The following is a 26,858-nucleotide window of genomic DNA, read 5'->3' on the forward strand; positions in this document are numbered from 1 at the left end:
GCGAGCAGAACAATATAATTCCTACACCATGTTTAGTTTTAGCAAGCAGGAAATACCAATGTGGACTCCCTTTTTCTGGAGTAGGAAATACAAGCAGAGCCTGCAAGTGAAGAAGAGGCAGGGGTGAGGGTAGCTGGAAGGTAGATCATGTTCCACTGCTGGATCCCTGCCTGATCTCCATCCTGTGGTCCAATTGACACCTCTTGATTTCTGGAAAAATGCTTTAGTAAACGGTCATTGATCTAGGCCAGCAAGCTGGTTTTTAAATTTCACATGTTCTTAACAATGTACACTGAACATCTCTTGCATGTCGACAGGTCTTCGCTATTTGAGAGACTACATGTTAAGTTTTGAATGAGTCAGTTCTGGGTTCCCGTGGGCCTCGCTGTCTCCTCGGGCACACAGCAGGTGCAGAAAGCTGCTTTTTAGAGCTCCATAAGGCCACAGTTCATCTCAGGATCACTGTGCATAGGAAGTGCTCCCCCTCCAGCCGCGCATAATGTTTTCTTGAGCTTGAAACATACCCGGGAATGGCATGTGGGATATTCCACAGCTCACTATGGTGTACTCGGACAAGAAGTGATTCCTCAGCCACCCGCCTGAGTTACTTGAACTGGAGACGGTCTGTTCCTGGATAAGTTGTGTCCAACTGTTAAGACGGAGTGCGTTCTCATTTCAAAAACATGAGACAAGGATGACCTTTACAGAAAACACCTCCAGAAGCCTACAGTCGGTCCACATCTCCCTGAAGGTGCCAGAGGCTAGTGTTCTCAGAATGGGAAATTCTAGCTATATCAGTTGAAGCGGCTAAGCATGGGATCAGCAGCATAAATAGCGTGTAAGCCAGGAAAGCCCTTATTAGACGCAGGCATCTTCCGTGCTGTTGCCAAGACTGTAGTTCTACCTGTCTTTGCTTTACTAGAAATACTACTGCTCCCAGGGGGGCTTGCTTCTTCAAAACCAGCATTGGGCTTCAGCCTTCACCTTCCGCCCACACCTTCAAATCTGCAAAGGAGAGGCAATTCTTCTGAGCCGCTTTAGGACGCTGCACAGGTTAGGAGGTTGTTAGGAACTTTTTAACTATTCCCACAGAAATTATAAACAGGCACGTTAATTCACAGGGAAAGAAATTTCCAACTTGGAGGAACCAAAATAAGAACTTTTTGAGTTAAGGCAAGTGCTTTGCTAGGAGCTTTATAGATCATCCAGTCCAACCCCCAGCATAGTGAAGAAAACACCCTCTAACTTTACCCTGTTTGACTTAGGCTTGCCCTCCAGAGCAGCAGAACTCCTTCTTCCATGGGACGGCCCTTCCCACAGAGTTCCTTTCAGTTTTCTGTATGCTAAACATAAGCCGGTTCCTTCATCCTTACCTGACAGGGATCTACATAAAAAGCTATACATAACAAATTACGAGTTCTTTCTGAAATTTCAGTTTCCAGGACTACTTCAGAGAAAGGCCCGCTTACTGTAAACAGTAAGACTATGATGTTGGTACAAAAACCAATTTTGGGTTGGGGTTTTTGGAATTACCCATTCTAGCACGCTTCAGGTCAATCAGTTTTCTTCCTTTCCCCCCATTAGTAAGTGTTGCAAGGACAGAAAGAGTCACCGGGCTGGGCCGATTTCAGGAGCCTTAACGGGGCAATGCTGCCTTAGAGACACTGCCCCCGCGCTTGGCAACCTGTCCAGGTTAACGCTCTGGCACTCTTTCACAAGGCAACATGAGGTTTTGACTATGCAGCCCGATCCTGCGCGCGTTTCCTTGGAAGTAAGAAAGTAGCCCGCGCTCATTCTCTCCCCAAAGTTTCTCCGTCAACTCCAAGCAGGGGCCCCAGCAGCTCACCACTGAGAGCCATTGCCCTTTTAAGACGGCTTCGCGAGAGGAGACGGGGCGCCCTCCTCCTAGCAAAGGTGGTGAGATTGTATCCTTTTTTATTCCGGTGAGAACGTTGGAGGCTGCGCGTTCCGTTCGCTCTAATTAGAAGCCCCCGGCCTCGCGGAAGGGGTTGCAACCGGCAGCCGCGATGAAGCGCTTCTGGAGCAGCCGGTGGCTGGCGCCGGCCGCTTCCCTGGCCCTCGGCCTGGGGCTCGGAGTGGGGCTGACCGGGCGGCGGCCGCAGCAGCGCCAGGCAGAGGAGGCAGCAGCAGCGACGGGGCTGCTGGCTCGGCTGCCGGTGCTGCCGGTAGTGGCCGCCGCCACCCCTCTGCCGCTGGCGCCCGCGGACGCGACGCGGGGTGGGGAGCTCACCAAGTACGGCCTCCCGGGGCTGTCGCAGCTGCGGAGCCGGGACTCCTACGTGCTGTGCTACGATCCGCGCAACCGGAGCGCCCTCTGGGTGGTGGAGCAGCTCAACGCGGCCGGCCTGAGCGGCGGCTCCGACCGCGCCGCTTGCGACTTCCGCGAGGACGACTCTGTGCACGAGTACCACCGGGCCACCAACGCCGATTACCGGGGCAGCGGCTTCGACCGGGGCCATCTGGCCGCCGCCGCCAACCACAAGTGGAGCCAGAAAGCCATGCTGGACACTTTCTACTTGAGCAATATCGCCCCCCAGGTATGGCGCGGAGCTGCTCCTTTCCCCCACAGGCAGACAAACCAGATTTTGTTCCCTTTGCTTTGGTGGAGAGCGAACTCTGGTGGAAGGTAAAGTTCTTGATGAATGGGGCTGGCTGTTCTCGCTCAGAGCCAAGCTACAAGTGACGCCTGACACAGGTTGGACACTTGTCAGCTTCCCTCAACTTTTGATGGGAAATGTTCTGGTTTTACAGCTGCAAGACCAAGACGCCTACATTTCCCATCAAAACTTGAGGGAAGCTGACAAGTGTCCAACCTGTGTCAGGCGTCACTTGTAGCTTGGCTCTTAAGTCACTTGAGTGTCCCTGAGCTTCCCTGTGTAAGATGTTCTGTGTAGAGAAACTCTTTGAGCCACTCTCACTAAGCCTAGCCTACCTCACTGGGGTTTTGCATGGGCTCGGAGAAGTGCCCACATGTCCGTCCATAAAGCGTCATAGAATGCAATGGTGGGACCTCATTGGTCTGCACCACTTGAATGAAGAGTTAGAGCAGAACCACAAGTGACAAAAGGCACAGATTGGACACTTGTCAGCTTCCCTCAAGTTTTGATGGGAAATGTAGGCGTCCTGGTCTTGCAGCTTGGCTCTCCGACTGCTGTCCAATGGACTTTTCAACTGTCACTTGTCCAACATTCCGCCAAGCTGCCTACATTTCCCATCAAAACTTGAGGGAAGCTGACAAGTGTCCAATCTGTGCCTTTTGTCACTTGTGGTCCTGCTCTTAGAATGAGCTGTGCTACTGGAGGGGGGGGGGTCAGCATTCAGCCATGAGCTGTCTTGGGTCAGTAACTGATGGTTCTTTAGATTTTGAACGCTGTTTGTGATATTTTAACCCCCCCCCCCCCGTTTCCTGAAATGATAAAGCCCATTCTGCCCTACCACTCACATCAAGTCTAGATCAGTTCTGATCAATTGGAAGGTTTATTAAGAGGAACGGCCAAAAGTCCCACCAGTTGCTAAGAGCTGTGTTGGACTGTTGGAAAAAATCTACAGCAGTTAGTTCTGGCTGGCAAAACTCCTTGCTGGGGAGCAAGGATTTGGCTCTTTATTTATTTAGTTTGATTTATATCCTTCCCTCCCTTCAAGCAGGCTCAGGGTGGGTCACACAACATCATAAAAAACACAATTAAATACAATAAATAATGAACATCATTAAAAATAATAAAAATCCACAGATCTCATTAAAAAGTGGCTACAGGATTTGAATACTTAATTTTTTTTAGAATGAAGGGAAATCAAATTTCAATCCATCCTATATGACTACGTTCAGTAGCTAATCCGTAGCTGTAATTAAATTAATTAAATTAATCCGTTAGCTGTAATTAAATTTCACAATTTTATTTATTGTTGAGTAAAGATGTTTTTTGTTTTGTGTCCATCAGATTCTTCTCCTTGGTTGTTTTATTGTGAGACAGGGAGGGGGAAAAGTTCCTTTTGCTCTACCCCGTGCATAATTTTATAAACCTCTCTGATATCCCCCGTTAATTGTCTTCTTCAGGGCATTTTTTCAGCAGGAACGTGGTGGAACAGAGTTCCGGCACCTCTTGAAAATGGTCACATGGCCAGTGGCCCCGCCCCCTGATCTCCAGACAGAGGGGAGTTGAGATTGCCCTCTGCACAACTTTAAAAAACTCCCCCCTTGTTCCAGCTGACCCAAAGTGACGTCTTTGTGCGGTCCTGGGTTCCACCACCTCTTTTCCCAGGAAAAAAAGCCCTGGTCTTCTTTCTAAACAAGGCCCTTTAGCCCTCTTTTCTCATAGGGAGGGTGCTCCAGCTCTATATAGGTACTGGGGTTGACATCAACCACACACACAATTTACAGAGCAATAAAATACACATGTATTCTCTCAAACCAATCCCGGGGACAATCACCTGAAAACCATTTACTGCAACTGTCATTGTATTGGCAATGACATTCCTTCATTGTTACCAATTTTATAAAACAATCTTTATCAATGGTAAATTAAGCATAGGAAATATTTCCATTTGAGAAAATCTTCCAGCCCACAGCTCTCACAGATGGAATGTATAAAGGGCAACCCCCCGTCCACCTGAGTCTGCCCCAGAAATTTAATTCAGATCTGTCCTTAGTGGCAGAATGTTATCTTAAGGGCAGTTGGAAAGTTCTCTGCTCAAAACATGAATAACTTTTAACTCTTTTGAAACTCATCATAAGCTTGATACAACAAACTTTGCAAACCTGCTCAGAAGTAAAAACATCTGGGAAGAGAAGAGAGATTAAAATCTCTGTTCCTCCACAAATAGACTCATCGCTGCAGCCGGTATTGTTACCCTGCTAGCTAGCTTTCAATTTGCAGAGGCCTTCCCCCCCACACGATGGTATAGTCCATTCTGTCATCTTATTCTTTGACACCCGTAGATCAAGCTTTACTCTTCACCTTCTTTAAATTATTGGTGCCACTTCTACTTTTGATACTCAGCTAGACAATTTGGGAATTTATTTCGTTTCTAGAATCCTCATCTGAACCAGAATGCCTGGAACAACCTGGAGAAGTACAGCAGGAGCTTGACTAAATATAACAAGAATGTCTATGTCTGCACTGGACCACTTTTTCTCCCCAGGTAAAAATGACTTTGTTTTTAAATAGCTAATTTATCAAGCAATCGCATTAGTTGCAATCTTCTAGAATGGCTCAGAATGCAAAGGCATCATCAAGACCTGCCACAGAACCAGGAAACCAACGTTCAAGGGAAACCATTCTTTTGAACCAGCTAAGGGGTTATGTCTGATCAGGGCTTTTTTTTCTGGGAAAAGAGGTGGTGGAACTCAGTGGGTTGCCCTCGGAGAAAATGGTCACATGGCTGGTGGCCCCGCCCCCTGATCTCCAGACAGAGGGGAGTTTAGATTGCCCTCCACGCCGGTCAATCTAAACTCCCCTCTGTCTGGAGATCAGGGGCGGGGCCACCAGCCATGTGACCATTTTCAAGAGGTTCTGGAACTCCGTTCCACCACGTTCCAGCTGAAAAAAAGCCCTGTGTCTGATGCTGATGAACAATCTAACACACTGAAATTGTATAATTTAATTGACAAAAGTTTTTATTTATTCCTCACCTTTCCCCCCCAATGGGGACCCCAAACAGCACACACCATTCTCTTCTGTATTATCCTTACAACAACCCTGTGAGGAAGGTTAGGCTGAGGTTGCCCAGCGAGCTTCCATGGCAAAGTGGAGATTCCAACCTGGGCCTCCCAGATCCTAGTCCAAAATTCTAACCTCTGTACCGTGCTGCTTCCCATCGGAGTAGCCCTTCTGCTAGGCTGTGGGTCACAGCAGATCCCTGATCAAGCTGAGCCTTGATGCTGGCCTGTCCTTTTGAGTTGCACTGACTTGATGAAAACACACAATCAGTTTCACTCTAGAATGACACATTAGCTATTTATGAAGGTGCTGTGGAATAGGATGAGTTCACCCCTCTCATCCAGTCGTATTGTTGGAAAAATATTGCCTTTCTACCGTGGGTACCCTCCCCAATTAAGGGACACACAGCTTTTGTAGGTTAAGAGGGCAAAGTTTATTGCAACCAATGGCGTTCCAGTCGTCATTCGGTTCCTGGAACTCAAAGAATCAATAGCACAGTCACCACTTATTTATTATTGGACACGAGTATTGAATCAGAGGTGTCTCTTTCCCATCGGTTGAGTCCCTATTGGTTGTCCTTTCCTTATTAGTCGATTTCTTCTTACGTTACACTATCCTACACATTTTATGTTAATATATCAGTTATACATAAACCACAAACCCTTATGTCATCTTATGTTAATATACCAACTCCTTAACCTTTTAATATTTTTGATCTTTATTTAACTAATATATTCAAACTGACCTATTTTCTCCTTATGACTTCGTTAACTTTCCCCTTATCTGATTATCTTGGTACAATAACCAAGGCAATTTTAACCAACTACCTACAGGCTGGTACATTCCCCTGGTCACTTATCCTAAACGTAGCAGATGGTTTGAAATCTCCAACAAGTATATTTTCTTTCTACTTCCTTCCAACTTTATTTTATTCTAACTCCATAACTTTTATTCTATATACCTTTTAATTATATAAGATTTTTATAGTATATATAATTCTAATTCCACAATATTGACAGCAGTGAGGATTTTGAGTCCATGGCTTCTCACCTGCTATTGTCTGTGCAGGATGGAGGCAGACGGGAAGATGTACGTGAAGTACCAGGTGATCGGCAAAAGCCACGTGGCTGTCCCCACTCACTTCTTCAAAGTGCTGATTCTGGAGAAGCCCGGCGGGGAGATAGAGCTGCGTTCTTACGTCATGCCCAACAGCCCTGTGGATGAGACGCTCCCGCTCGAGCGGTTTCTGGTTCCCATCGAGAGCATTGAACGGGCGTCGGGCCTGCTCTTTGTCCCCAACATCCTGAAGAGGACGAGCAACCTGAAAGCTATCACTGCCGGCAGCAAGACCTAATCTTCCCCAAAACTGATGGCGGACAGCCATTGCCACTGAGCCAAACACTTTTGCTGTAGCACTTGGTTTGGTACTAATGTGGAATTAATTTTCTGTCCAGCTGCCCTTTAGAGAGACCTTGCAACATGCGACTGCTGGTCCCAGATCTGCCCGGGATCTGTTGGGGCGGGGCAGGGGGGAAATCGCTCTTCCGTCTGGCACAGGCTTCAAGATAGTGGTGTCAGCTGTCAGGCTTCCCTATCAGGAAGGTGTCTGGGGTTCTACAGCAGTGGAGGAGGCAGGCCTGAGAAAGCTGTACCATGGTGGGATTTGCTCCCCATGTAACAGCAATTTGCTCTTTTAAGGGTACCACTGAAAGGGGGATGAAAGCAACTTTGTTTTTAGTGGCTGACAGCAGGGCAGAAGTAGATGTCATGAGACGCAGCTGCAGTTCTGAACTCTCCGTGAGTTTTTGCAGGAGCCAGTCAGCTCAGGCGGGGAGTGCTGAACTCTGTCTCCCTCTCACTGCTTCTGCTCAGCACACACACACCCTCCCCCTGTGCATTTTTATTGCAGCTGGTCTCCAAATCATAAAATAAGCTTGGTGGAAGTAAAGCAGCTAGCTAGGGGGAGACCTGGAAGACATGCCAAAGCTTCCATATGTCTTTGGACTTTGCATTTGTGTGACCGTAGCAAACTGGCCAAGGGAGCATGCAGCTCTGCCCATAGAACTTAAGTTGATTTTGCTACCAGTTCCTGCAAATGCTGTTCTAAATAAAATCAAGTGAAAATGCTGAACATGGGTTCAGTTGGCCTGCAAAGAGTCTACTTTTTAAAAAAAATATATGTTTTTAGAGTAGTGTATATTACTTTTCATGAGTCTTATCCAACATGTTACATTATGATTTCAGGCACATAAGAGAACTCCCTTCCCTACACGCCAAGCCATGAATAAGCATCCTGTGAAAGAGCTGAAGGTGGGATTGCCTTTCTGCCCCCAAACAAGGTAGAAGTGGGGCTGGGGGGCAGCACTGCAAGCTTGCTCATGTTCACACACAGCTGCATCCATATGAGAACAAGCCAGGAATCCCGAGCTTCCTGAGCCATGCACCTAGCGTGGGCTTCGTAGCCCAGGACAAACCAGTTTGTCATGACATCCAATGAAGCGACAAAGTTGTGGTTCGTACCTAATAAAGCAGTGTTAAAAACAGTAGTTTAGAATCCTCAGTTTGCTGGCAACAGAACAAATCGGTGAGGCTTGATGTCTAGATCAGGCAAAAACAGTAGAACCACATGGGCCTTCTCTCTTTCTGCTCAGTATGAGAGAGGAAAGACGTGGCCCTGAAGACTTCCTGGTTAATTCTGAGGCTTTATTTAACAAACTGAAGCCATTGCCACAACTGATGAAATGTCCTGCACCAGATTACAGGACAGTCCTAGGCAGTTACTTCATCATTGCTTTCAGTGGGTTTAGACCAGAGTAACTCTGCATAAAATAGCAGTGCAATTCTCTCATCTCAATCCCGTCCTCTCTGGACGGCATCCATGACAGCCCACGAGATCAAACTTTGGTCTTAAAACAACTAGAGAAATGTACATGCCTTTCCCTCATTAAAGGAAACAACGGAGTATCATTCATTTCTTGCAAGTCAGAAAACAGTTCATCCCAAAACATCACGTATATTAAAAGTTGCCCATTTTATTAAGATATTTCTGCAATACCGTATTTGATTATGCCAAAAATGCTTTATTTTAAAACTCCATGTTCCTTGAAAGTCTGCATGGCAGACTATGCAAAATATGAGTGCGGTGCCTGAATAACAGACGTAGAAGTACAGGCTGCTGTTCCAAACAGAACCTTTCTCATTTCTTCGGCCGATTTCACAGTTCACCCAGTTCCTCCTCGGTTTGCATCTGGATGATCCGTTGTTTCCACCATACCAGCCCATTTTGGCCTATTTCCTGGCCCTTAGAGGTGGTGGGAATGATGATCAAGCAGTTGGGGGAAGTTAAGTCCCCCACTGCCTTCTTTTTCAGCTTAGCCACCAAAGACACGGGTAGGGGGGAGACAGGAAGCATTCAACTTGTCACATTTTCTGGCTGGGACGCTTCATTTCCGTTGCCCCTGCTTTTCTTTGCTGTTTCATCGATCCGGGGCCTTAGCGCTGACAGAGAGATGAGTATTGCTTCCTAAAAGGAAATTCAGAACAGCAGCCTTGAGAAATGGATTGGTACAGGCGATGTGCGAAACACTCAGCCCCAGCTAAGACCCAGAGGATTACGGCCTTTACAAGAGGCACAATTTACAAGAGAACAACAGAAAAAGGATTGATTCATTGTGAACTGCATCTCTGGAGGTTTCAAGTAACCACCCTGTGGTGAAACTATAGTGGTTCGACATTTTTTTAAAAAAAATACTCAATTTATCTTTAGTGTACCTCGGAGGTATTTCTTGTTCATTGGGTAGCTTTCCAGACTCGGAGGAACCTTATTTTTGCTTTGCTCACTTCAAAAGTCAGCAGGGTTGCATTAGACAAGTTAATTTCTCTTCCTCTCAGCCTCCCTTCCCTCACTTGCAGTATGGGGCTAGTAATATTGTCAGGTTTTACATAGCCATGATCAGGGCTTTTTCCCAGCTGGAATGCGGTGGAACGGAGTTCCAGAACCTCTTGATAATGGACACATGGCTGGTGGCCCCACCCCCTGATCTCCAGACAGAGGGGAGTTTAGATTGCCCTCCGCGTCAGTGACGTCACTGGCCCTGGGAGCATGCGTGCACTTTGCGAGCGCACATGTGGTACTAGAGGCACCACCTCCCGCCAAGAGTTGCCCCCTGTGCTGGCAACCCACTGAGTTCCACCACCTCTTTTCCCAGAAAAAAAGCCCTGGCCATGATAAAGATCACTGAAGAAAACCACCCCGTAACAAAAGTTTGCAAGAAGACGTCGTGATGCAACATCCCCCCACGGGTCAGTAATGACTCCGTGCTTGCACCTTTACCTTTAAGTGGCCTACTCCAAAAAGGGTGACAATCTTTAGTACTGTTGTGAGTCCTTCCAGAGACAGATTGTTCCACATCCCGCCCCAAGCTCACAAGAGAGGGTAAGACAGAGAATGCAATACCTCAGTCCTGATGGTGCGACTGCCTTGTCCCGGACAGGTGTTCAAATAAAGGTCAAACACGGTGCTCGGATCAGAGACCTCCAAGTTTGGGTCGGCGTCCACACCAGCTTCTAGGCCTTGCAAACCACCAAAAACGATCAGAGCATGGCTGGAAGAGAGACAGAAAATTCTGGGATCAGGATGGTTCCCAGAGCAAGGCAAGAGGGCCCACCTTTGACGGGAGATGCTGGTCCCTTGACTAGAGGCGGCAGAGGAAGCACCGCACAGAAGAACCGCACAAAATAACCACATTCCGCTGCCTGCTCTAGGCACTCCCTCCCCCACTGGTCCAGAAGCCCCGGGAACATGACAAGAAGGAAGCTGCATTTCATTCCCTGATGTGGATCTGTGATGGGGTGGCCAGATCAGAGCCACAAGAAACATGTCTATGATGTGAGGCGAGTAGGAAAGGGTCTGTGAACGGTTTGTGCCTTGTCAAAATCTGCAGCCAGCCCTAGAAGAAACAAAGAGGCCTACTACGGCAAGGGTGATATTTGCAACCAGATGGAAGGAAAATGAATGCCCAACTAAGGAAATCTGGAGAGAGAAAATGGCAGAATATGCAGCGATGGCAAAATTAACAAGCTATTTAAACAGAAGACCAATGAGAGAATTCGAAGAGAAATGGGGATTTTGCTTACAAAGGATCAAATGCATAAATTGTCTTAGTTTTAGAAACCAGAATAAGATGGCATCCTGCTATATTGTTATAGATTGGATAGGTTTTGATAAGATGAAATTGGTTAAATATCAGTGATGAGGTAGAATGCATGATATGGAACTTTGGCAAAATAGTCAAGCTAGACAAACGATCTGTATAGAAGTATTAGACCATACTAAGATATAACAGTTAGAATGTACAGGGAGACCACTTGTTTTGACCTTTAGTTGATCTACAATTAAATACTTTATAGGGAAAAGATCGTATTTAGTTTGAGAAGACACACATGAGTTGAAATAGGAGATATAAAATTGATGAACTCCGATTAAGGTATGTTCTGTGTACTCTCTATTTTATTATTACTCTTGTAGTGCATTATAACTCTTGTAGTGCAAAATCTTAATGTTCCTCTGACCCTGTTATTCCCTTTTCTTCTTTTGTACCCCTCTTTGTTCTGAAAATAAAAAATAAATAAATAAAAAGAAACAAAGAGGCCTGCTAGACACACTAAGGCTTCCGGCCCTGCTTGAGGACACAACGAGGAATACAGCTGATAACCAAGGAACCCCGTCTGGTTACCTGAAAGAAGGCAGAGTGGCGTGGTCCACAGAGGTCCCCCGCTCAGAGGTCCCAATGGAGAGATCGTAGCCTTCTTTGAAAGGGCATTCCGCGAACACGGCACCTGGAGAAACGGACAGAAGCCTTCCAATCGTTTGTCGGGCAATGATGTTCAACAGATTTGACCCCCTGAGCCGGTGACCAGATCAGTCACTGAAGTCAGAGGATGGCTCCTTAGGCTGCAGGAAGGCTTCCAACCCCTCCCGAGCAGTCAGATACAGGCCACTACGGTTTCAGCTTTTCCTAAAAATATCTGGGTGTTTTCCCCTGCCAGGGGAAGCAAAGAAAGTATGGCAAATATGCCAGCCTTATTATGACATGAATGGTAATTTGAGAGAAGTCAAACAAGATGCGTACTCACTCAGGCAGGAAGCCAAACGAACGCTGTAACCCCAGTAAAGGCCTGAAACGGTTCGGGGTTGGTGCGAGGACACTACTGTGCCCTTCTGTGTTTTGCTATCTGGAAGGGAAGTGGACAGATCAGCACCGTGCAATTAGCCAAAAGCACCAGAATTTGCAGCAGTGATGGATCACTGGACGCCAATAAGCATGGCCTGTTCCTTGGCACACCAGTTCGTTTCCCTCTACCCCATGCCACATTGTCACAATGCATTTATTTTATATTTCTTCCTTGCAATATCTGCAGCCTTCTTTTCAGTACAGGGAGTATTGTCAAAGCAGCTTAAATTGTCAAACGCTGTTACAATCCATGAAAAATGTCCAAATAAAACCGAGAGAGCAACAACCCAGGCATCAAAAGAGAAAACTGGCAGGAACACACAATCCAGTCAATCCCACCTGGCAACCAAAGATCAAATCAGCCAACCCAGATTCTGGGAAGAAGAACACTTTAAACTCTCCTCCTAAAAGACAAAAAGGAAGGAGCCAGATCCAAGGTATTGAAGCCACCAGTGAAAAGACCCTGCTGTGTGCTGCCATCTTCCGACTATCTCAGGGTGGCTCTGCGTCTCACCCAGTGATCTGGGTGGTTCCCCTTCCTCCATTTTATACACAACAACCCTGTGAGGCAGATTAATCTATGAGTGACTGATCCAAGGAAACCCAGTGAACTTAAATCAGGATTTGAATCAAGTTCTCCCTACTCCTAGTTCCAAGCTTGAACTAAATTTCCAGTCTATCTGACCCACACATTTTATATTTCAAGTTTCAAATGATTGGGTGTGCACAGGGTTTGGGATGCAGAGGAGTTAGCCATGTTAGTCTGTGGTAGCAAAATCAAAAAGAGTCCAGTAGCACCTTTAAGACTAACCAATTTTATTGTAGCATAAGCTCTTGAGAATCAAGTTCTCTTCGTCAGATGCATGGTACAGAAACTGGTCAAATATAGAAGAGGAGGAGGGAGGAGGGGAGGAGAGAGAAGATGCAATTGGGGGGGGGGAGAGGGAGGATGCAACCAAAACATTCCTTTGCTAGTAAATGTAAACATCTCCTTTTGGTGTGAGGCTTCAAAGGAGTTTGCCATGTTAGTTTGTAGCAGTAAAACAGCGAGACCATCCAATTCCAATGCAGTATAAGCCTTCGATAACCACAGCTCTCCCCGTCAGATGCATCTGACAAAGAGAACTGTGGTCCCCGAAAGCCCATGCCAGGTGCACAGGGTTTGGATAGACTGTAGATAATTACCAGGATTTTGCTGCTTCTCAAGCCGCACCGTGACCCGAAGGCCAGACTCCAGCTGCTTGTCTATCTGCACCTCCTGCAAAAAGAAATGCAGTATGTTTGAGACAGCACAGATGTTAAACCAACCTATTTTTATCTTCTTTTGTAGAACAACACACACTTTCTGTTCCGTGTCACATTTGTCACAACTATTTTAATAACTTTTCTACCCAATGGCTTTGGTCAAATGCCATTTGGCACCATTGGGTTTGCAGCTTTTTTTCTTGATTGGTATTTATTTTATTCAATTTATATTCCACTCTCCCTGCAAGCGGGCTCAGAGTGTAATAAATACAATAAAAAGAGATAGCGTAAATTAGATTAAAACGTATCAGTGCAGTAAAGTCTGAAAAGGACGGTCGTGCTTATATTGCATATTATAAGATACATCCTTAAAGAAATCCAAATAATGACAGGCTATTCCATTCTTGTCACCAGAAATCATTTTCCTTGATCAATGGGAAACAAACCCGGTCCACATTCCTTTGGTACGTAGGGACCTTATAGCAACTGTATTGGTTGCTGCAAAGAGTGCCATTGCGACCTTATGGAAGTCTAAGCGAGTCCCTGAAAATTGGCTCACAAAAATTTGGGATAATTTTATCTCTGAAAAATTGGCTGATAAGATTTATCAGGCAGAGCATTTTCCATATAGTACAAATTTTGTGGAGAAGTAGTTTCCATTTTTTTGAGTATCTAGAAAGTAGCAATTCTCATCCAGGTCTAAAGTTCTTTCAGGTTTCAGAATAGGTTTAAAATATTTGTAAATCTGACATTAAAAATGGCAACATCCAGAAACCAGTGGGAGAACACTTCAATCTACCAGGACATTCCATCAAGGATTTAAAGGTCACTGTAGTTCAACAGAAACCTCTCAAAAACAAAATCCAACGGGAAGCTGCTGAATTGGAATTCATATGTAAATTTGACTCAGTCAGGCTGGGATTGAATAGAGACTGAATGGTTATCTCATTATCAGAAGTAACTGACTTCCTTAACAGAAGCAAACTGATCTCCATATCAGAAGCTACTGTTTGCATCTACTCCGCCCTCTCCACCTATATATCTGACCAGTTTCTTCTTGCCCTCCATGCATCTGACATTCTCGAAAGCTTATGCTACAATAAAGTTGGTTAGTCTTAAAGGTGCTACTGGACTCTTTGATTTTGCTACTACAGACTAACACGGCTAACTCCTCTGCATGTATTTCATCACTTTGCAAACTTTTTCATAGTTATGTACTAGTTATCAACTCTCTCAGAAATTTTGTAATTATGAAAGTCTGACAGTTTGAAATTTTTAGAATGTTGTAATTTTGAAACTGGGAATTTTAAAAGTTTAGAATTTTGTAATGTGTTAGTTGTATTTTACATTGTACAAATTCTGTTTAATCATTGTACGGAGAATAAGTATTATCAATAAAAATTATTATTTTTTTAAAAAAGATACATCTGTGAAGCAGGGGGGCCAGCTACCAGATGACAACAGTCTGGGGGGGCAACACTCTTCCCCAGTAGGAGGCCTGTTTTGGCTGGTCTTAAGGACCCAGGCAGTGAAGGTTACAATCGGTAAAATGAGATGCTGGATCAGCAAACGGGTCAAGTGTTGTTTTTAAACAGGTAAATAGCAGTTACAGGCCAACCACGCCATTCAAACTGGGACCACAGCTATTCCCCACCGTGCCATTTCCCCAGTCTCAGACTCCCCACCCCAGTTGTCCCACTGAAGGAAGCATACAGGTTGCCTAATGTATGTATCCCCAGCAGGCCAAATAGTGATTAAAATATTATAAAACCATGAAGCATTTAAAAAAAAATCTGTATGATTCAGAACAGTAGCTAGCACTACAGTAAAAGCAGTCATCAAATCAGCAGTTAATAGTTTTAAAAAACAGCAAAGTTTGTTTTTTTAAGCAGCAGTTGCCATATCGGCAGTTATCCACAGATGGAAAGAGCTTTGGGGAATGAAACATTCCAAAGGCTTTCCAAAATAAAATGGCTTTTGCCAGTGTCCAGAAGGCCCAAGTTGGGGGGCCTGAAAGATCTCCTGGGGCAAGGAATACTAAAAAAGCCGCATCTTGCAAACCTGCCAGTCTCAGTTGTGCTACTGTGAGTGTGCAAAGCAGGGCACCAGCAACTCATCTTAGATCACGGCTGGGCAGGCTTGTAGGGTTCAAAATCAGGGGCCAGAGCATTGCACCGTGCGTTACCTTCCGCATCCCACAGTTAACAAAGGACCCTCGGCCTGGCTTGGTAGGCCGCGCCAAAACCACCCCTTCACGGTACTCCGATTCCTCGTCTATCCGCACATGATGGGGACTGTCTAAAGGGTTCAGGAGTCCTGAAACGAGAACAGAAATATGTAGCCGTGCAAATGGATTTTGAAGGCTATGAATCATAATGTACAAGGCAGACACTGCCTCAGTGTTATCCCACAGTCACTGTGCATTCGTTCTCCAGCCAAGTTACTCAAGCAACTGCTTGGATGCACGCTGGAAGGGCACCGATTCTCCACAGGGGTCTGATTTGCTCTCGGGCATCAGCAGCAGAGGAGGTGCTGCTAGCTGCCAGGCCCAGTTGCTGCAGGGACTTGCCTTGGACCTGGCTGTCAGCGGCGCAAGCCCAGGAGAGGGCTGGTGTCCCTAGCCTGGGGCGACAAAATACTCCGGATCAACCTTCTACCCTTACCCTCCCCAGGAGAAAGAACTGATCACTCAGCCTATTAACTGGAAGAGACAAGTTTATGGTGGGGTCCCCGACCTTTTTGAACCTGTGGGCACCTCTGGAATTCTGACACAGGCTGGGGAGCACAGCCACAAAATGGCCGCTGTGGGAGGTGCAGCCAATCACATACACAGAGGAAGCCCAAGTGCAGAGGACAGGAGGAATAATTTTACAGGGAAAGAAAAGCCAGAGAGGGGGAAAGAATTTTACAGGGAAAGAGTGAGCTGCCACCAAAACAATGTTATTTTAATCTGCACAACCAATCAGATCACCAATGAGCAATCAAAAGCCTGCTGGGCAGGTGTCCCACCTGACCCCCCTCTTTCTAAAAACTCTGGGTGGGCACCAGGATAGGTGCTGGTGACTGCCATGTCGGCAACCTTTGGTTTATCTAGGGTTTCCAGGTCTTCTTACCCTCCTAGCAGGAGGCGGGGATGACCTGGCACTTACCCTGCTGATCTTCTTGCATGCACGCAAACCATGCACACACTCCCAGCGAGAGCAAAACATGTGCACGCTTCCAGCAGGTGCGGTGACATCATTTCTGGAAATGAAGTTGTCGTGCCCACTGGGAGCATGCCCACGGCACGGTGGCCCAGGAGGGTTTTTGCCTCTGGCGCCGGTTCCCTGGCCCTTTCCCCCCACCGGCCAAGTGAGTGGTGGCAGGGGGTAGAGGCTGAGAGTGGGGGATCCTCTGCCACCACCAGGGGACTGGCAGCCCTAGGTTTATCGCATGGCCAGGAACCAGAGGTTACCCACTGGTACCAGATGCTCTCTAGGGAAGGACTACTGCTGATTCCTGCTACGAACACAGTGAGCTTACAGTTTAGTAACTGCTGTGCCTGTACCCTGAAATGACCCAATCTCTGGCCAGTGAGATGGCAGTCAGAGATTGATAAACATGCAGAGAGGGAGGGAAAAGGAGAATCACGAGCAAGAGAGGAGCCGGTCAAGCTGGGTCACGAATAGAAGAATTTACTAAAAACCTGAATCTCAGAGGGAAAAAAGAATTAACACAGAAAAGGGGCCTAATCCGGGAATTAGGTGGAGATCAGAGTTGGGAAGGGCCAAGAGGGCACTTTGGTGCGGAAACCAAGGCAGGAAGGAGGCAAGATTGGCGAGTGCCCATGAAGCAAAACCGGAACAGAAATCTTGGAATTATTATCACTGTCTAGTAAGATGTATGTTCGAGACTGCATAAAGCAGGGTGGATAAACATCAATGATTTTTTAAAAAAAAATTAAAAATGGATTTTTTTATTTAAATCAGATTTTTTTATTTAAATTGTATTTTTTTAAATAAAATGTTTTTTGAGGAAAAATCTGTCTAAAGAGTTTTCTGTTTAAGATACATTATAGTCCAAAGGTTATCATCATGAAATAAGGATTAGTTTTTAATTATGTAGCCTCATGCAATGTTTACATTTTTTGGTAAACAAATTCCATTAACCCATTCACAATGTCCAGAGGTTTCTGTAAGATTATTGGGCAATTTTTCTATCTAGAAGATTTTATCACAGATGCTTGGTTTTACAGTTCTCAAAGCTGTGAATTTGTGTCTGCAGATATCACGTCTCTTCTTCATAGCAAAAAGGTTATAAAATAAACATACAGTTGTGAAAAAGACATTAATTCCATTGTTCCTTTGCAAATCTTTGTACTTTAAAATAAACATACACAGTTAAGAAAAAGACCTTAATCCCATTGTTCCTTTGCAAATCTTTGTACATGGAAACAACCCCTTACCTCTTAAGTGCTGTTTCAAAAAATTCAATGAATAGAAGATTGTTGGCAGTAGATCAGCACAAGAAGCTAAGTGTGAGGAGTCTTTATGTAGAAAACCATGATTTAAATCTAGCCTTACTGACTAGTGATTTAAATCTAATCCACCCTGGTGTAAAGCCTAGAGCAAAGACTGCAAACCTTACCTGCAAACTGTAGATCCTGGTGTTTTGGGAAAAAAGACTTCCTTAGGTATCTGTTAAAAAAAAAAAAAGAACAAGCAAGCCACATTTCATTTATTGGGGATAACCAAAGTGGCAAAAGGGTCAGAGCACGGTTCTAGCAAAGAGAGGCTTAAACATTTGGGGCTTTTCAGTTTAGAGGGGTGATATGATAGAGGGTTATAAAATTATGCACAGCATGGAGGACTTTTTCTCCCTATCCCATATGACAGAAACTTAAAGCACCATACAATGCAATTGATGGGCAGTCAATTCATGATACATCATGCATGGATAATGAACATATGAAACTCATTGCCACAAGGTGTAGTGACAGCTGCTAACTTAGAGGTTGTTAAAAGGAGATGGGACAAAAGATCTGTTGCCACGATGACTAAATAAAACCTCCGTGTTCAGAAGCAGTGCACCTCCGAAAACCAGCTGCCAAGAAACAAACCGCAGCTATTGTTTTCACGCCCTGCCTGCAGACTTCCAGGGGTATCTGGTTGAGCTCCATAAAAAACAAATGTTCCTGTGGTCTTGTCCAGCAGGACTCTTCTTATACTGATAGAAACAGCAACCAAGATCATCTGGCAAACCAACCAAACCTTTGAAACAGCACCATTCTCTGCCCCAAGATGTTAATTTCTTCCAGTTTCCGTCCGGAACCATCATTCAGCTCAGCAGCCCTCGGTAATACTGAAACTGTTTATTCATAGCTCTCCTGCGGGACTTACTGGGGACACTCCAGGTACTGTAAAATCCGGGCCAACTGCACGCAGGCTTGCCCCCTCTTCTTGACCCCCTCAAACTCTCCTTCTGTAGTCCTGAAAGGGCAAAACAGCACAACCCTTGAATCCCAGGTTCTCTGTTCCAACCACACACCGAGATTGTTTCCATCATGGAGCCCATTGCATGAGAAAATGCCAAGCTCCAAATTTATCTGGCACATAACCAAATCTGGGCCGTTTGGCAGAGAAATATTATATTATTTAATCTCATTTATACAGCACGTTTTCATTTTTAAAGCACCACATGTATTATACGGTAGGACATTATTGCCATCACAGATTGGTGGGGCGGGGAGCGGAGAGAAAGCAGCTTGTCTCAGGATTATCTAGTTGGTTTGTGGCCAAGGTTATATTCAGATCCAAGACTTCCTAATGATTTTTGTGCGTAGCCAATGTGATACAACAGAAGGAAAATAGAGGACCAGTTTACAGGAAGCCACCACCACTCTGTAGTGGCTATTGGTTCTAACAAATCATTCCCAGTCCTCATTCCAGTCCCCGCCCCCTCCCGGCTTCCAGCATCCTGGAGATTCCTCTTATGCCAAACAAGAGTATCAACAAGTTGCAGAGCAGCGACTTCCTTGTTTCCCCCTTGCAGTGGCAAGAAAGATCCCCATGCTGCCAGAGGGAGAACAAATAAGTAAGGGAACAAGTCACCAGCAATACAAAGGGGGGTCTAGAACTGGGTTCTCCAACCAATGCTGTCACAGCAGGCAGGGACCAGGGAAGCTCTCTGTGGGCTGCCACCACTCTGTACAGGTTTCCTCGGAAGGTGTGAGGACCCAGGCAGAATAATAAACAATTTTATTTAAAGGGTTTAGTAATAACTGATGTTCCAAACTCTGTAGAATAAGGAGAACAATAAAGGTTGGTGAACAAACAAAACAAAACACCCTACCTCGTCTAACTAGACTGTTCCTAGCTGTCTCCTGGTGACTGGCTTTAAACCATCTCACCTAAGCTTGCCAGCCTCCAGGTGATAGTTGGAGATCTCCCAGAATTACAACTGATCTCTAGGCAACAGAGATGAGTTCCCCTGGAGAAAATGGCTGCTTTGAATTATACCCCACTGAGGCCCCTCCCCTCACCAAACCCCACCCTCTTCAGGCTCCACCCCCCAAATCTCCAGGAATTTCCCAACCTGGATCTGGCAACTCTGCAGCAGCCTCTCCTCAGCTGTACTCCCTAGCAGTGAACCCCTCCCACTGTGGCAAGGCCTTTTATCCCTTCCACCCCCCTACTTCTCTATTGGTGCAATTTCCCCCTCTAAATCCCGTTAACCAATCACAGGGTCCAAACGGGACCTGGGAAATATAGGCCCCGTAATCACTCCAGCACAGGCTTCCCCGAAGGCCTCACTACAAAGGCCCAGGCTCATAACAAATGCATAGCATTTCATGGAACCAACAGATTACAGTCAGCCAGAAGCCTCTGACCATATGGAATCTTGTTTCATGCCTGCTGTGCACACTGGAGCATAGATTCCATTTCCTTTCTGTGTTCCGTGCAGAAAACTGTAGAAAGGAACGAAAAAACTGACATGGGCTGGGACCAAGGTTCACCTCAGTAACTAAACAGGGTGGCTCCTCACTTTGAATCTTCTCCTTGCTCATCAAACACCACAATCTCGTCCACGCAAAAGATGGCGCAGGCCCTGGCAATCTGACCGGCGAGGTATGTCCGGAGCTCTGGCGACTGCGCGTTGTTGAGAATGGAGCCTGGAAGGGCGACGCTGACCGTATAGTGGCGCCCTAGGAAACAAGATGTGGTTAAGATTGCAAAGTCAGAATCCCCATTAAGATGACAGCAGCCTTTCAAGCCAGTCACCAAAAGACCATTCACACTGGCATTCCGTTCAAAGCAGTGTCTTAGGAAGCACATTAATGCGCTTGGCACATTGCAGACCAGTATGAGGCAGGCCCCTTCCTCGGAGCGTCTTACAATCTAAAACTTGACGTAAGAGAAGGGAAAGAGGTGAAGGCAGGAATAAAGAGGCTTGAGGCAATGCGTTCATTCAAGCCACACATGTATTTCAGCTTGGCTTGCATAGGGGAGTGAGATCCAAGGGGTAGTGCCAGAACAGGAGAATTTTGAGAAAGAGGCAAGAGAAGCCACTTCGTGCAAACGTTCTGGAAGGCAGTTTGAGGCATCAGGGTCTGCAAAGGGCAGAGTCCTCTGTGAGAGCTGGAGGGAAGTGAAACGGATGTAGCAAAGGATACTGATCGGGATACATTGGGATTCAAGTGGAGAGGGAGGGCAGGGCCATGGAGCACTCTGCAAGGACTTCACACTGGATTTGGGAGAGGATGGGGAGCCAACAGAGGGATTTAAGGAAGGGCTGTACTATTCCACTGCACCACTATACTATCCCCGCTCTCTCCAGGAGGTGATGAACATATGAAGCTCTCTTATACTGAACCAGCCCCCTGGTTCCTCACGGGTAATCCTGTCTACTCAGATCGGCAGTGGCTTTCCAGGGTTATAGGTGGAGGACTTCCTCATCACCTGCTCCCTGAGGCTTTTAGCTAGAGATGGCAGGGACTGAACCTGAGACCTTCTGCATGCCACGCGGATGCTCTTCCACTGAGTGGCAGCCCCTCCCCTAAATAAACAGGTACTCAATCCAAGCTCCATCATATTCATAAGAAGAGCTACCTTTCTCTTCCTCCGGCTTCACCTCTTCTTTCTGTTTCTCTGTCAGCTCTTGCATTCTCTTCTTTTCTAGTTTTCGCAACAGCTTTCTCTCTTTCCATTTTTTCTTCTCCTCCTTTTCTAGGAGAGGAAAGGAAGGGCAAAAGAAACAAATGAAGATAGAGAGTGGGATTTAAACACTACTCAAAAGGTAGAGGATACTGGAATTAATGGGACTCAGGAAATTTAAGACTAGGGTTCCCCCCCCCACACACAAGGATCTGATGCTCTGTCTAAGCACTCAACCCCCGCAAATGTCTCCTGATTAAAACCACTAATTGATCTTTCATCCATGAATCTGTGTAATCCCCATTTGAATCCACCCAAGCTAGCAGACATCATCCATTTTTTTTAATTTCTTTTACGATTGGTTGCATTTTTGTGTACCCCTCAGTTGTAGTGTTTTTTTTTAGTTTTAATAAATAATATTTATTGTTTTTAATGCTGTAAACCACTTCAGGCATTGTTTGAGAGACAGACAGTATAAAAGGGTAAAAAATAAAATAATAAATGTGGCAGTGAGTTCCACAGGCTAACTCTGCGTTATGCAAAGTACTTTTTGGCCTGCCCATCAACTGACCAAGTTTCAGTACTTTGAGAAAAGGAAAGCAAGTTTTCTCTAGCCACTTTCTCCACACTATTTAACATTTTATAAACCTCTATGTTGTTTCCTCCTCATCCAATTTTTAAACTGAGAACCCCCAAATTCTTCAGCTTCTCCTCACAGGGAAGACACACTGGCTCCTGGATTGTTGTGGTTGCCCTTTTCGGCACCTTTCCCCTCTCTATCTAACGGCACCAAAGAACATCGAATAGCAACTGTTTTCCTAAATTTTACTTAAAATATACTCAAAAGAAGAAATGTGGGGCAGAAAAATTTCCAATACTGAAGAGTCACAGTTTGATAAAACTAATAACAGTGAATAGGTGTCAAGGTCAATACAACATTGGGCAAGCCTGCAGTTTCAAAATTGTAATGAATGTTTTTAGGTGATTATCCCTAGGAATTGTGAGCGACAGACATGTATGTATTGCTCTGAAAACGGGAGTTGGAGGGAATGAAACCACAAGTACATATAACAACCCAAATTTAAAAATCAAGTTATTCATTCATCCAATAAACTGTAAAGGTCAAAACAAACCCAAAGCTAAAATCTTCTCACATGGTGGAAAAGGATATTATAGTCACCAATCTGATATGGAACTAACTAGTAAAGCAAGTGATGCTGTGGAGAGCGACAGTGAAACTAAGGGGTCCAAATGACTTCCAGGGAAGAGAGTTACATTCTGTTGAATTAGATGAATAAGACAACCCCTGCCAAGACACAGCAAGCACAGTTTTTTGGAAGTGTAAAATTAGTGTGGCGACAGTTTTCTGTGCCTTTGGTCTTTTCTCTCTCTCTCTTAAGTTTAAATAATGTACATGCTATATTGTCTTTAATTTTTTACAGGTATCATTCCAGTTTGGTGTAGCGGTTAAGAGCGCGGGACTCTAATCTGGAGAGCCAGGTTTGATTCCCCACTCCTCCGCTTGAAGTCAGCTGGGTGACCTTGGGTTAGTCACAGCTCTCTCAGAGCTCTCTCAGCCCCACTCACCTCACAGGGTGTTTTGTTGTGGGGATAATAATCACATACTTTGTAAAAAGCTCTGAGTGGGCATCAAGTTGTCCTGAAGGACGGTATATAATGTTATTATTATTATTATCATTTCTACATAAAGTTTTGAATTTATTTGAATAGAACATTTAAGCCACACTTAATTTTTTTCCCCAAATCAAATATTTCAGATCACATCTTCATTGCTGCTGGAACATAAAATTTACACGGGGAACTTCTACATTTTTGTTTACGAAATATAAGTTTAAAAAGTTACATTACACTCTACTAAGGGCATTGGATAATTTTCTCTAAAATTTAACAAAGCCAAGTCTTCTGGAAAACCCACAACACTGCCTAAAAGGTCATTTTCTGGTTCTGAATGTGCCTCATGGTGGACTGGCCACCTCGTAAGAAAAATAAGCTTGCTTTTAACAAAACAAACTGCAACTGTAAAAATTTAAAATCTAAGAACAGCTCCAGGGACTCAACAAACATCCTTACTTTCTTGCTTCCATTTGCGCCAGTCAATCTTTCTTTCTTCACCCTAGAGAAGACAACGGTAGAAAGTGCAATAACTAGGGTGCAATAGAATACAATTGCAATACAAGGGTGTTCCTGGCACACCCACTTGGATGAGTTCACTTGTTGTGCATCAAGGAAGGTGATCCATTGCCCAGCCCTACAACTAGGGCACTCTACGGATCCCTGCAATGGTAGGGGGAAATTCAAATCTCCTTATTTCCACATTGCAAGCAGCTCCACTTTCAGACTGTGGCTCTGCACACAGAAGGTCGCAGGTTTGATCCCCAGCATCTTAAGTAGATAGAGCTGAAAAAGATCTTTCTCTTGCCTCAGACCCCTGAAAGCCTCTACCAGTCAGAGGAGACAAACCTGAGCTGTATAGATTTGTGGTAGCTTTCAACATGTCAAATAAGTGTTGGAAATGTGGGAAACATACAGGGACATTTTTTCATATGTAGTGGTCCTGTAAAGAGGTGCATAGATTTTGGATAATGGGGCACACATTGTTGCAAACTATTCTACAGACTTCAATTACCTTCAAACCAGAGACATTTTTGTTAAACTGTATGCCAGATATGAACAAAGAATAGAACTGCTTCACAATTCATGGTGTAACAGAGGCCAGAATTTTATTAGCATCTTACTGGAAATGTCAAATAATACCTCCACAAGAAGAATTAATAGCGAAGATAATGGATAATGAAATGGACAAATTAACCACATTGATGAAAGGACAAATGGAAGAAGATTTTCTGCTTTATGGACTCCCTTCTACAACTGGATTAAAGATAAATATAGAGACTAAAATGTAGTAAGGCAATATTTTAATGAAGTATCAGTAACCACAGTCAAATATCTGGTAGGATAAAGTATGAGATATGGAGAACTAGAATTTTAATGTAAGCAAGCTTAATGAATTTTTTTTGTATCCTTTCTCTTTTTTCCTATTTTCTAATGTTATCTATATGGAAAACTAGTAAAACACATACAAAAAAAATAGATTTAGGGTAGCTTTCAGACAAAACCACCACCTTCATCCACATCAAGCCATTCCCCATTATTTAAAGGCAGGCTGTCCCTGCATGTGAAGGTTTATCTATTGTGGTTAAATTTATGCTCTGCCTGCTACTCTCATCTACCTTATTCAGTTGAAGGATCTGGTATTTAGAATACCCTTGGATAAGAATGACAGTTGGAGTTCTGTGGTACGCAATTCTAAAATATGCAATTCTGCCTAGGGTTGCCAGCTCCAAGCTGGGAAATTCCTGGAGATATAGGGCGTGAAACCTGGAGAAAGTGTGGTCTGGGGAGGGAAAGGACCTTGGCATGGCATAATTCCATACAGCCCACCCCCCAAAGTAGCCATTTTCTCCAGGTGAACTGACTGCTGTGGCCTGGAGACCAGTTGTAATTCCGGGAGATCTCCAGTCACTACCTGGAGGTTGGTAACCCTAATTCTGCCACATATCTATCCCACTTTTCTCCAAAGAAGTTAAGGCGTCACATATGATTCTTTCCCACATTCTATCCTCACAACCACTCTAAGGAAAGTCACACTCCTTGGTTGGTAATTTTCCACTAAAATGAAGGTGCCAGATGGGACAGAGACTGCTTTTGTATTTTCAAGGGGATCCTTCCATGTTTTGCTGGTGCTCCTCGGAAGGAAAGAGAGGGCAACCCGACATCGGTACTATTTTAAATAGGCTTGCAAGAAAACGCCTTATGATCATACCCTGAGACCTCTTTTGTTTCTCCCTTGAATGACCAGTTGCTGTTAGACAGACAAGAGCGAGAAGCTGCTGCCGTCGTACGGGCTGAGCTAAAGGCTGGGCACTGTTAGAAAACAGATCGCCGGGACACGGTGCATCTCTTCTCCCCATAGAAAGCCATTTCAGCCTTAGATAATTTCGCAACCCGTTTACTGCTCTTAGCTGAGAATGGAACTTCCGTGTCCCAGGGCAGTCTACCTCGCAAGCCCAGCCGCGGCGAGCAGGGCTCATACGCCATGTGCTGCTGGCGGGCCTCCCAGGGACTAGCCTCCAAGCCATGTACCCCTTCGGGTCTGACCACGTTCCCGCTCCATCCAGAGTTAAGGCTTCTCTCTCCTCTCATCCGTTCCCCCAACCGAGGCTCCCCCCTCCACCCCTTTAACCGGCTGAGCGCCAGCGGCACCCTCCGGCCGCCTCGAACCCACGTGTACCTCCCGCAAGGGCTTCACGCCGCGCCTCTCCGCCATATTCCCAGCGACCGACTCTTGCCGCTTCCGTCTCGGCTGCCTTTTGGCGGCTTGGCCGGATTAGATCAAAGGGCGGAGTAGAACGCGACGTCGTCCCGCCCGCATTGTGACGTCACGTAGGGGAGGAGGTTAAAAGACGCGATAAAAGGCGGGGGGCGTGTCCTGCTTCCAGCTCTGTCTCTTCCGCGCTGTGGGTGCAGGGAAGGAAGGGCCGCTCATTTTCTGCCTGGGGGAAAAACTTGCCTTTGTTATCCAAGTGGGCTGTAATATACGGCTGATAGTTTTAGGGGATAGAGTCCCAGCTCAAACCTATCGAAGGTGGGATGGGTTTGTTACACAAAAGTGCCCTTCTGCCCTTACCCAGATTCTTCAAAGCAAAAGGAGGCGACAGACAAGTGCTTCTTTTCAATGATTAACCGACTTTACTGTAGCATAAGCTTTCGAGAATCACAGTTCTCTTCGTCAGCTGCATGGAGGGCAAGAAGAAACTGGTCAGATATATAGGTGGAGAGGGGAGGGCGGAGTAGATGCAAACAGTAGCTTCTGATAGGGAGATCAGTTTCAAAAAGAGTCCAGTAGCACCTTTAAGACTAACCAATTTTATTGTAGCATAAGCTTTCGAGAATCACGTTCTCTTCGTCAGATTTGCTTCTGTTAAGGAAGTCGGTTACTCCATATCAGAAGCTGCTGTTTGCATCTACTCCGCCCTCCCCTCTCCACCTATATATCTGACCAGTTTCTTCTTGCCCTCCATGCATTTGACGAAGAGAACGTGATTCTCGAAAGCTTATGCTACAATAAAGTTGGTCAGTCTTAAAGGTGCTACTGGACTCTTTTTGATTTTGCTACTACAGACTAACACGGCTAACTCCTCTGGATCTTTTCAATGATTGTACTGAATATTGCAATATGGGTACCCAGCTTTCAAAGGAGCCATGAGTACCAAAGAACATAAAGCTTACAAGCAGTTTTAAAGACATTTTTCTAGTACAAAAGGAACACTACCTGCTGAACAATTTGCAATTGGTCCTTTCCATACATCTGATCTCTACAGTTCTTTTGATTGGCTACTACTCAGTTCTCTAACTAGTCTCGCGATCAATGTAACCTTTTCATTCCCCTTATTTGGTCACTATCCTTTGCTGACTTTGAATTTCTCACTTCTTGCTGACTTCCAAACCTTAGAATCAAATGTTATAGATATAGGGAGTGAATGTGCTCT

The 26,858-nt window shown here is 45.2% G+C and overlaps 2 protein-coding genes across 2 annotated transcripts; one reads left to right on the forward strand and one right to left on the reverse strand.

Moving 5' to 3' along the window:
• The first annotated feature begins 1,946 nt into the window (after positions 1–1,946).
• ENDOG (endonuclease G) lies at positions 1,947–7,809 on the forward strand. The gene is made up of 3 exons (XM_054997935.1): positions 1,947–2,558; positions 5,051–5,160; positions 6,747–7,809. Exons 1-3 carry the CDS (start codon positions 2,028–2,030, stop codon positions 7,030–7,032), a joined length of 927 nt encoding a protein of 308 aa, XP_054853910.1. The 5' UTR covers positions 1,947–2,027; the 3' UTR covers positions 7,033–7,809.
• A 904-nt stretch (positions 7,810–8,713) lies between these two features.
• SPOUT1 (SPOUT domain containing methyltransferase 1) lies at positions 8,714–25,680 on the reverse strand. The gene is made up of 12 exons (XM_054997910.1): positions 25,601–25,680; positions 23,380–23,422; positions 21,244–21,360; positions 20,180–20,339; positions 18,535–18,624; positions 17,783–17,832; positions 15,342–15,472; positions 13,097–13,169; positions 11,814–11,912; positions 11,414–11,516; positions 10,135–10,282; positions 8,714–9,201 (listed from the first exon to the last, which is right to left on the reverse strand). Exons 1-12 carry the CDS (start codon positions 25,634–25,636, stop codon positions 9,091–9,093), a joined length of 1,161 nt encoding a protein of 386 aa, XP_054853885.1. The 5' UTR covers positions 25,637–25,680; the 3' UTR covers positions 8,714–9,090.
• Positions 25,681–26,858: the final 1,178 nt, after the last annotated feature.

The sequence above is a fragment of the Eublepharis macularius genome, chromosome 14, assembly GCF_028583425.1.
Source record: "Eublepharis macularius isolate TG4126 chromosome 14, MPM_Emac_v1.0, whole genome shotgun sequence".
In the NCBI taxonomy this organism is placed as follows: domain Eukaryota; kingdom Metazoa; phylum Chordata; class Lepidosauria; order Squamata; family Eublepharidae; genus Eublepharis; species Eublepharis macularius.

Bases quoted from the DNA above. Each gene is read 5' to 3' on its own strand.
- ENDOG (XM_054997935.1), top strand. From the start codon at position 2,028: ATGAAGCGCTTCTGGAGCAGCCGGTGGCTGGCGCCGGCCGCTTCCCTG. The intron at 2,559-5,050 runs GTATGGCGCGGA...TTTCGTTTCTAG, and splicing joins TGAGCAATATCGCCCCCCAG to AATCCTCATCTGAACCAGAA. The intron at 5,161-6,746 runs GTAAAAATGACT...TTGTCTGTGCAG, and splicing joins GGACCACTTTTTCTCCCCAG to GATGGAGGCAGACGGGAAGA.
- SPOUT1 (XM_054997910.1), bottom strand. From the start codon at position 25,636: ATGGCGGAGAGGCGCGGCGTGAAGCCCTTGCGGGAG. The intron at 20,340-21,243 runs GTAGCTCTTCTT...CTTGTTTCCTAG, and splicing joins GAAGCCGGAGGAAGAGAAAG to GGCGCCACTATACGGTCAGC. The intron at 10,283-11,413 runs GTAACCAGACGG...TCTCTCTTCCAG, and splicing joins GCCACTCTGCCTTCTTTCAG to CCATGCTCTGATCGTTTTTG.